General features: G+C 40.3%; 1 protein-coding gene across 1 annotated transcript in view; it reads left to right on the top strand.

Moving 5' to 3' along the window:
- The first annotated feature begins 1,121 nt into the window (after nt 1–1,121).
- insig2 (insulin induced gene 2) overlaps nt 1,122–9,443 on the top strand; it is an 18,362-nt gene continuing 10,040 nt past the window's right edge. Inside the window, exons 1-5 of the mRNA XM_026145074.2 lie at nt 1,122–1,272; nt 3,879–4,087; nt 4,553–4,725; nt 8,468–8,592; nt 8,816–8,982. Of these exons, the coding sequence (XP_026000859.1) occupies nt 3,969–4,087; nt 4,553–4,725; nt 8,468–8,592; nt 8,816–8,982 (584 nt within the window). The 5' untranslated portion in view covers nt 1,122–1,272; nt 3,879–3,968. The remainder of the gene's footprint in view (nt 1,273–3,878; nt 4,088–4,552; nt 4,726–8,467; nt 8,593–8,815; nt 8,983–9,443) is intronic.

The raw sequence follows: 9,443 nt of genomic DNA, 5'->3' as shown, positions 1-9,443 counted from the left end.
TTGAATATTCTGCGAACTGTTTCCACATAAAAACAAATGTGCAAATAAATAAAGTTTATTAATAACATTACACGCATAGTTACAAAACATTAAAAGGATTTGTTAAATAGCACATGCTGGACTCTGACACTCCAAGGAGCTCAGTGAAGACCCAAAAGGATGATTAAATTTATACCACAAATAAATTGAACTGAACTTCACGTCAATCAAACCTCCCAAAATATCTAGAAATGATAGAGGACACAACTTTGCTGGACTCAGTGAAGGTACAGCACTCTTTTCAACCACGTGAGCACTACCAATTACTGCTTAGTGTAGTACAGTCCAGTTTATCATATAGGACTCGTGTTTAATTCTAATTTGAGTTTATTCCAGGATTTTAGTAAATATATTAACAAACAATTTCCCTCAGTTCAACATTTTTTCAGCGTTAAGCTTTCTACAGGTATTTTTTTAAAGATCCATAGCATGTAGACTCCAGTTAACAGATAGAGTTAAGTGCTATAGTTGACAAGAGAGCATGGCAAGCCTCTTTCTGTTAAAACCATTGTGTACCTAGGTATAATCCCCAAAACACCATCATGAGTTGCAGGTCTCAGTATGCTGATTACAAAATAGCATAAATGAGGATTAAGAGTAATCCATAGCGCATGGTGACTTTCTCACTTTTTCATTACTGTAAGCCAATCACACCACAAAACAAATCAATAAAATAAATAAATACAAAATTAAGTGTACGTGTATATGTGAGGATTCTTTTGAGTGGATAAAAACTAGAGTACAACGCTGAGCTGGGTATTGGGGCTGTTGTATTAAGCTACAAAAGATAAATTTAATTGCTCACTAAATTAAACATGGCCATTGTCCCTTTCCTAGTTATTGAGGCATAAACATTTCACATGAAGCGACTGTGAATTAAAAACTATATATAAAAACAATCAACAGTTGAAACTATTTCTACAGAAGAATTATCCAATAGATCCTGTCTCTCATCTGTCTCTGCTTCTGCACAATTACAACATCGCTGGCATTCTTTTATAGTCCAGAGCGATTGGGTTAACGTTCCGCACACATCCAATCACATGACGCGTCATTTTTTGCGACGCGGTTACGTCATGCCTTTAAACGCGAACGGCTAGCCGTTCAGCCGGAAGTAGTCACAATAGGGAGAGAAAACTCTAGCTTTTCGTCTGTTTCAGTTCAGTGTTACACGACGAGCAAAAGCCATTGAAATGAATAAATGTGTAAGAACAAGGTGTTTGTCGGCATAAGGTAAGAGCTTGGACCTTAGCCAGTGTGCTATCACGTACACGACACGTTCGTTTTAGCTAACTATTCAGTGCTTACGTACACACAACGAACTTCACGTTAAGCTAACCTACGTTACCTCGGCAGCTGCGTGTTTTCTACTGTTACTATTTAATTGGGTGTTTAGTTGTTTCTTTGACATGTTTTGGTCGCCACCAGGTAGTAAAGGACCGGTAAATGGGGGCTGTGTTAATCGGTCTAACGAGGGCAAAATGCTGCGGCAGCCCTGGCGCCTGCTAAAAATAAAGCTTTAAAGATACGTGGTATGAGTGAACGAGGGGCACACGTGATCTACTGGCTCCCCCGATTCAGCCTTGCATAAAAGACGCTAAAGGTTTCAGTAGTCAAATCAGTACAGTTAATTATCCAGCGCAAGCTCACCATTCATCTGCTCAAACTGTCTGTAGATTGAAAAACGTAGCAGCATCACAGCATTATATTCAGCATTGGTTAATATAGCTGCTGATACATCTGCTACAGTGATATGTAAAAGTATTTGTCCCCTTCCTGATTTCCTGTGTTTGTTTAGTTTTTTTTGTATGTTTTGTCACACTTAAATATTTCAGGTAATCAAACAAATTTAAATATTAGACAAAGATAACACAAGTAAACACAAAAAGCAGTTTTTAAGTGAATGTGTTTATTATTTAGGGGGAAAAAGGCCAAACCTAAATGGCCCTGTGTGAAAAAGTTATTGCCTCCTCCCCGTTATAATGTAAATTAGCTGTGGTGGATCACCTCTTTGGAAAATCGGTAAAAGTGATTGAGAGCCCTCAGCCAAAATATTACAAAGACAGTCATAAAGCTGTGGGACTTCCACAAACCACAGTGAGAGCCATTAAGTTACCCCCAGAGTGGTAATGACGACTCATCCAAAAGAACTGTAGGCTTCACTTGCCTCACTTAAGGTCAGTGTTCATGACTCCACCATAAAGAGACTGGGCAAAATGGCCTGCATGGCAGTTCCAAGAGGAAAATCCTTGCTGAGCACAGGAACAGGCTCATCTCAGTTTTGCCAGAAAACATCTTGACGATCCCCAAGACTTGATGCCATTAGTACTATAGGTCTATATAATAATGGATTCTGATTGTAGTTGTACATACAGGCTACTATAGAGCCAACCCACAACAATCTATCTGTAGTTGAATACGACAGCAGCTGCTACTTTGGAGCATTTAAAAAAGCAAGAGCAAGAATTAATCTTTAATTCAGTTCAATTAATTAAATCAGTTACTTTTCCTCACAAGTGTACTGGCACTCCTTTGTGCTTGCATTTTGTGCAGTGCTAGTATTAACAACCATAATAAAGTGCTTGAATGGTAATGCTAGTAAAATTGACCTAGCCTTTCAGGACAGCTTGAAAGCCATGAAGCAAGTTAAGTTTAAAAAAAAGTGAAGTATCTATGTTTGCAGGTGCTGCATCTGTCAGTCTCCCTATGTGAGACTTGATTTTGATGCTTTAGGTGGATGCAGACTCATTTGTCTCTTTTCCACTGGTACCCACTCGGCATGACTCGACTCTGCTCGGTTTCAGTCATTTTCCATTACAACTGATTGCCAACTAAATGTGTGTGAAGTCGTTATAGCAACGCGGCTTAAAGTCCCGTGGCATCATTTCTATCTGAGAAACAAATGCGACACAACAATGGAGGAAATCATGGCGATGGTGTAGCTGCTGTTCGGTCTGTGGCTTTGTACCAGACTTGGGGAACGTGGTTTTGGTGTTTCTGGAGTCATTTCCCTCGTCAGAGGGTTTCACAAATAGTGGTTTGGATTCTTGTGCAGGAGTCGCTCTCAGAGAGTGCATCCTTTGGAAGCCCCTCCCCCTCCTTTTTTATTTTTATTTTTTTAAACTGTTCCTGAATTGTATCCAAATGTAATATGATCCCTTTTCTGTGGTCACCAGCTCTCCACCAGTAAAACCCACCAGTAACATCTTCCTGTTCCTGCTGATAGTGAAGCAAAGACCTAAAGTCATCACTGTTCTAATAATCACCTCGGCTCTTTGCCTCAGAGGAGAAATGAGCATGCTCGACACAGTTTAACAGCCAGTAACCAAATATCCACATGCATACATGGATGGTGGTTACATAATAGTGTATTAGTTTTAGATACATGAATTCAAGTTGCACAGGTTGTATACATGCAGTCAACCACTCATTCTATCTATATACAGGTCATGGTTTTACAGTCACCTCTATGCATGGTTACTGATGGTACAAGACTACATGAATGAGCACAGATTACAGGAATTGCTGATCATGGAGTATAGTTGGGTGGCTTGTGTTGTAATTACAAACAAACATGGAGTATGTAGACTTTTCTGAACATACACTCTGACTTTTAGTTCTGAAAGATACAGAAAGTTTTAACGTTAGAAGCTGTGTATATAATATCTTACACCATAAATCCTTTAGGTTTAAAAAAATGTTCTAAAACTTACTATGTAAAACCATTAGGTCACCCATTACATGTAGCACCCAGCTAACCTACCTTTTTATGATGTTCTGATTGAAACAGAAATCAGCCTAATTATTATTTTTTTGTTTTGCCTGTTCTTGTTTTTCAGCGTGGTTTGGGATGTCAGTGGAGGACATTGACCACACTAATGTTTAAAGATGTCAGACACCATCTGTAATTTCCTGAATTAGTCTTACGAATGTCTCTAACCTTGACGACGATGAGCGGAAGAACAGTGACCGACGACCAGCAGCAGTGGTCGAGGTCTGGAGAGATGCAGCATTCTCGTGGACCATACATCTCAGCTATCACCAACAGGTTAGCTCCGTGTGCTACAGAAGGTCACCATAAGAAGAACAACAAACTCCCATAGTGCCATTTTTACTGTCTTTGCTGTATGTTACATAGTAAGGTAAATCTTTCATTAGTCTTTTATTCATTGAACATTGTAGCACAGAAACTGTAATCTGAGGCTAAGTTATCCTGCTAAAACTCAACACTGTATGCAGGTAATCTGGGTGTGACCTGGGTAACAAGGTAGCCAAGTTGTCCACTAATGGTCTGTCCCAGCTCCTTCAGTATACTTTTAAAAGTATTCGTGAGCAAGGTGAAGCCCAATTCATCACTGGTACAATTCTGGTCCAAGAGAGTGTGAGTGTGTGAATGAAGTGCTTAAAGTACAGAGAAAAAAGATCTTTGAGTGGTCAAGAAGACTAGAAAACACAATAGCACCTAAATACCAATCCAGACCAGCATCCTGACGCCTTTTATTTTGCTCTGCAGGACGACCAACCTGTTGATCCGAGGGGCCATGTTGTTCTCTGTGGGCGTCTTCCTGGCCCTGGTGCTTAACTTACTTCAGGTACAGAGGAACATCACCCTGTTTCCCCCTGATGTCATAACCAGTATCTTCTCTTCGGCCTGGTGGGTGCCGCTCTGCTGTGGGACAGCCGCAGGTGTGTGAAACGTTTCCCTTTTCAAAATGAGGTTCAAAAAAATGTATTTTAAGTGGCAGGCGAGATAAAAAGCAAAAGAAAAAGTTCAGATGGAAACCACAAAATGTAGCTAGACAAAAGGTTGTGAACCTCCTGCCCCGGTGCTGCCTGTGTCTCTTTGCCCATCTCCAGTTGCTCACTCTGGAGTTGAAAATGATTTTTGAAAATGATTTTAACGTCTTTGTTTATCATTGCTGTAGGGTGTAGCTAGAAGTGATACTTGCAACTGAAGTGGTATTTACCTAGGCTAGCTTGCGCTCTAGGATAGCCGCTTCGACGAAAGCTTCGAGTCCTTAGCAATAAACTTCTGCTTTTGTGCACAGTGCTATCAGTTTTTCATTATGACTGGGAAACACTTCAGGAGCTGTGTTCATCAACCAGTTTGAACTTTGTAATAATGTATGGTCTTGTGGACACCACTTTGTCTTGGGTCCTTTTGTTTACTTCCATAACGCTCGAGGAAAACAAAGAGAGAGAAGGCAAATCTAAGCTCAGATAAACAACAACAAATGACTTATTGTGTCATTATTTATTTAACAAAATTTAAGCTAAAATGCAGAGTAAGAAACAAAGAACATCCTTAATGTTTTTATGGTAATCAAGAGGGAAAGAGGCACTGCTGTTGCTCTGAGACTTACCTTTTTTTTTTTTTGCAGATTTAACTGAATTGTAGAAGCTCTAAGCAGACAGATCAGCTTAGGTACTTAGGCACGAGTACCAGTCCTGGCCTTAAATTTATGTCTGCTGTCCTTGATATAGCCTAACATTGCCCGTTACCACATCAGCCGTGCCTGCAACAGTCCAACATAGTGCATCCCTGTACATTTCACAACAATACTTTAAGGTAACCTGTTTAGCCTGCACTACATCTACCATGATTTCCAGTTTATCAGACACCACTGAGCAGGCCTTACCTCTCCTGTCCCGTCTTTCTTACATCTTTCTACATGTCAGAGTGCACTTATCATACACTTTTTTTCTCCTTGGGAAATACACACTCTGTACAGCTCACAGACACACCGTGGTCCAAAGTGGCACTTGTCTATGCTCTGTTTATGCTTGCTCATCTTCTACAATGCTAGCAAGAGCTGTCCTCTAGAAGGTTCTGCGATGGTACTGAGCTAAAATCTCCATGTTGTTAGCTGAAAACGACACCAAGCAGCACACTTAAAATGAGCAAGTTACACAGTAATAAGCAGAATATTTTGTGAGCACTCACCAGGTGCATGATGGTATTCAGTTTATTATACAATTAAGACACACAGTTTATGCATTTTCTGAATGTTAAAACGGTGTTCCACATAAATTTAAAGGTAGAATTCAGCAAAAACTGAAAATATGTTAACTCATGAAGGTCTGAGAGTCTCAAATCTATACATATGTGCGAATACTAGGTATACGCACATTTTTTATTTTTACTATTTTTAATTAAGTTTATGTGTGTGTTTTTTTTTTTTTTTTATTATTTCATTGATTTGTACAAACACAAATAGGACTCAGAGTTGCATGCCAAGCTTTGTAGCCATTCTGTTTCAGAGATACATGCTGATAAATACTCACAGGTGGTAAAATGTTAGATATTTACACCCGCTAGTAATGTTGACAGCCTAACTGATGCTGTGTCACTTTTGTTATAGGGCCCCAATGTTTTGCATCTGCACAGAGATTTTAAAGTGTCTCTTTGATAGTGAAGGTTATCAAACTAATATGACATCGAAATGTATTTATTGATCTAAAGACAGAAGGTCCCTGAGTCACTGGTTCTGGCCAATCAAAAAACCTTTCAGACACATGCACTAACTGTTAGTATGATGAAATGCAGTGTACTTGACTTTGAATTGGGGTTGTCAAAAAATAAATGCAAATCCATATTCAGATATTAATCAATACTAAAAATGTATATTGATCTTAATTTGCACCCGTATTGATACAAACTGGCTTCCTGTAGCTGACTTCATCCTGCAGACACAGCTGCTCCCACTAACATGTGTCAGTGTTCATGACTGAGCAGCAGTTTGGGAAACATTTCAATAGGACAGTAATGCTCCTGCTTCAACACTGCTGAGTCAAACAAATAATCATTTTCACAATAAATTTGTGATTTTTATAGGGGTGGCTGCAAGATAATAACTCCGAGTTGCTCTCTGATGCATCCATCGGAGTGTGAATGTGTGTGACTGTAGTTAGAAAGCACTAAGTACAGAGAAAGTGCTTGTGAGAATGGGTGTGATTGGGTGAATGTGGCATGTTGTAAAGAGCGCTTTGAGCATCAGTCCATTTACCATTTATATAAAAGCATACTTGTTAGTGCTACGTGGCATTTTTAGAAAAATTATGCACACTATACAATTCAGTTTTATTTATACAGAAACAAATCACAACAACGGTTGCCTCAGGGCACTTTTAACATGACGATAACTGTGCACGCACACACATCATTACATTGAAGGTTACAACATACCCGCCAGGCTTTTGGTTTATTGAAATGCTGTCTTCTGGGTGTGATGCTGCCGATGGAAATGTAGAGCAATGCCTGCTGCTCCCGAGTGGCTCAGCACAGAGCACAACAGCCCGAGGCTGTCTTAGTCCCCAGACACATAGCGTCGCCCACAGGAGCCTGTCATTTCCACCTGTTGTTGAAATACACAGTACTTTGTATCCCAGGGGACGGCTTCTGCATTCTGTTGAAAGTGCAGAAATAGTTTCGCTGCTGTAGTAGCTAGGTTAGTGGTTTCGTAGATGCGTGCTGCAATGAAAATAATCTTTTTGTTTTGTTTTTAAAAATTCTAGGTTGAGTTTCCTTGCTCGCTCAGAAATGAACTTATTTTTGCATGCTGTTGTACTTATCGAACCATTATCGTTGGCATTTTTACCAGATTAAATGACAGAAATGGGAACAAACTGGGTTTTGTTGTTGTTGCCCCACGAAAGGAAGACCAAGAGTCACCTCTGCTGCTGAGGATAAATACATCCCAGTCACCAGCCTCAGAAATCTCCAGTTAACAGCAGCTCAGATTAGAGCACAAATAGATGCCACACAGAGCTCCAGTAGCAGACACATCTCTACATGTTCAGAGAAGACTGTGTGGATCAGGCTCTTTTGGTCAAATAGCTGCTAAGAAACCACGACTACATGTATGGTTCCCACCATGAAGCATAGAGGAGGAGGCATGATGGTTGGAGGCTTTTCTGGTGACACTGGTGGGGATTTATTCAATCCCCCAACATGTAAATAGTCATGAAAATAAAGAAAAATCATTAACTGAGAAGGTGTGTCCAGACTTTTGACTGGTAGTGTACATACAAACACGAACCACTGTGACCTGCACACAAATCACTGCACAGTTTATGCTTGTGGATCATATTGTTCTCATTTGCAACACTTTTAAAGCAAATTCCTCTCCATGAGTCTCTGGTGGTTTTGGCTCTTTATTGTTTATTATTGTTACGTTGTTTTCAGGCCCCTCGCTGAACCTCGTTTTGCTACAAGTTTCTTCCTGTTGAAAGGGACGTTTTCCTTCCTACTGTTGCCAAGAGCGTGCCCATAGTGGGTCATCTGATTGTTGGGATTTTCTCAAATATTATAGGGTCTTACGATAATATTAAATCGAGGCTACTGTTGTTTTGAATTGGTGCTATACAGATGCATAATTTCCCTTATCTTTCCTCACAGTATTCTTTTTCCTTTTTTCCCCCCTCGCAGCAATGATTGGGCTGTTGTACCCCTGCATCGACAGCCGTCTGGGTGAACCACACAAGTTCAAGCGGGAATGGTCTAGCGTGATGCGCTGCGTGGCTGTGTTTGTGGGTATCAACCACGCCAGTGCTGTATCCTTAGAACGTTGGTATTTTCTCTGTTTAATAATTTTCCTCTGTACACCACCAGAGTGGACTTTAAATCACGCATTCAAGATGTAAGTAAAGCACAGAGTGTAACTTTTAATTCAAGGAAGTTTGTGTTTAATGACTTACTGGGTAGATGATGGAGCTGTACATTGTGTAAGTGCATCGTAGAGCATTCAGCCTGGTCCTTGACCTCTGCCTGCATCAGAAAGTGGATTTTGCCAACAATGTTCAGCTGTCTCTGACTCTGGCAGCTCTTTCCATTGGCCTGTGGTGGACATTCGATCGCTCCCGCAGCGGCTTCGGTCTGGGAATCTGCATTGCCTTTTTGGGTACGCTGGCCACCCAGCTCCTGGTTTACAACGGAGTTTTCCAGTAAGTTACTCAAACACTAGTTTGCATATTAAGACAATGTGGAGGCTGATTTGAGAGAAAATCATTACAATGACAAATGAATTTGGTAACTCAGACTTTATCATTAAATAAACTGCTGAATGCAATAATGTGAACTCCAAGTGAACTTTGTAAGTAGTTGCACTGGTGTGCCAGCACAGACTTATGGCGAACTCTGTCTGGTGGGCTTCTGTATTGTGCTTATTGAATCGAGTAATGTAGCACACTGTAATCCCTGTTTATAATTTAGTATTTGATAATAAGAAGTTATATCAGCATGTAGTAAGTTACCCTCCTCTAGCTCCAACAGTTGAATATTGACTGGTCCACAGTGATCTCTTCCAGCAAAAGAAAACTGACGCACTTAATATCAGGCACGATATTAGCAGGGCCACGCTGCCTTTACAGCACACAGCTATATCCTCCAGCACAATGACTAATGT

The sequence above is a fragment of the Astatotilapia calliptera genome, chromosome 16, assembly GCF_964374335.1.
Source record: "Astatotilapia calliptera chromosome 16, fAstCal68.1, whole genome shotgun sequence".
In the NCBI taxonomy this organism is placed as follows: Eukaryota; Metazoa; Chordata; class Actinopteri; order Cichliformes; family Cichlidae; genus Astatotilapia; species Astatotilapia calliptera.
Note: the sequence above shows the minus strand (reverse complement) of the source record. Positions and strands in the feature narration are given on the sequence as shown.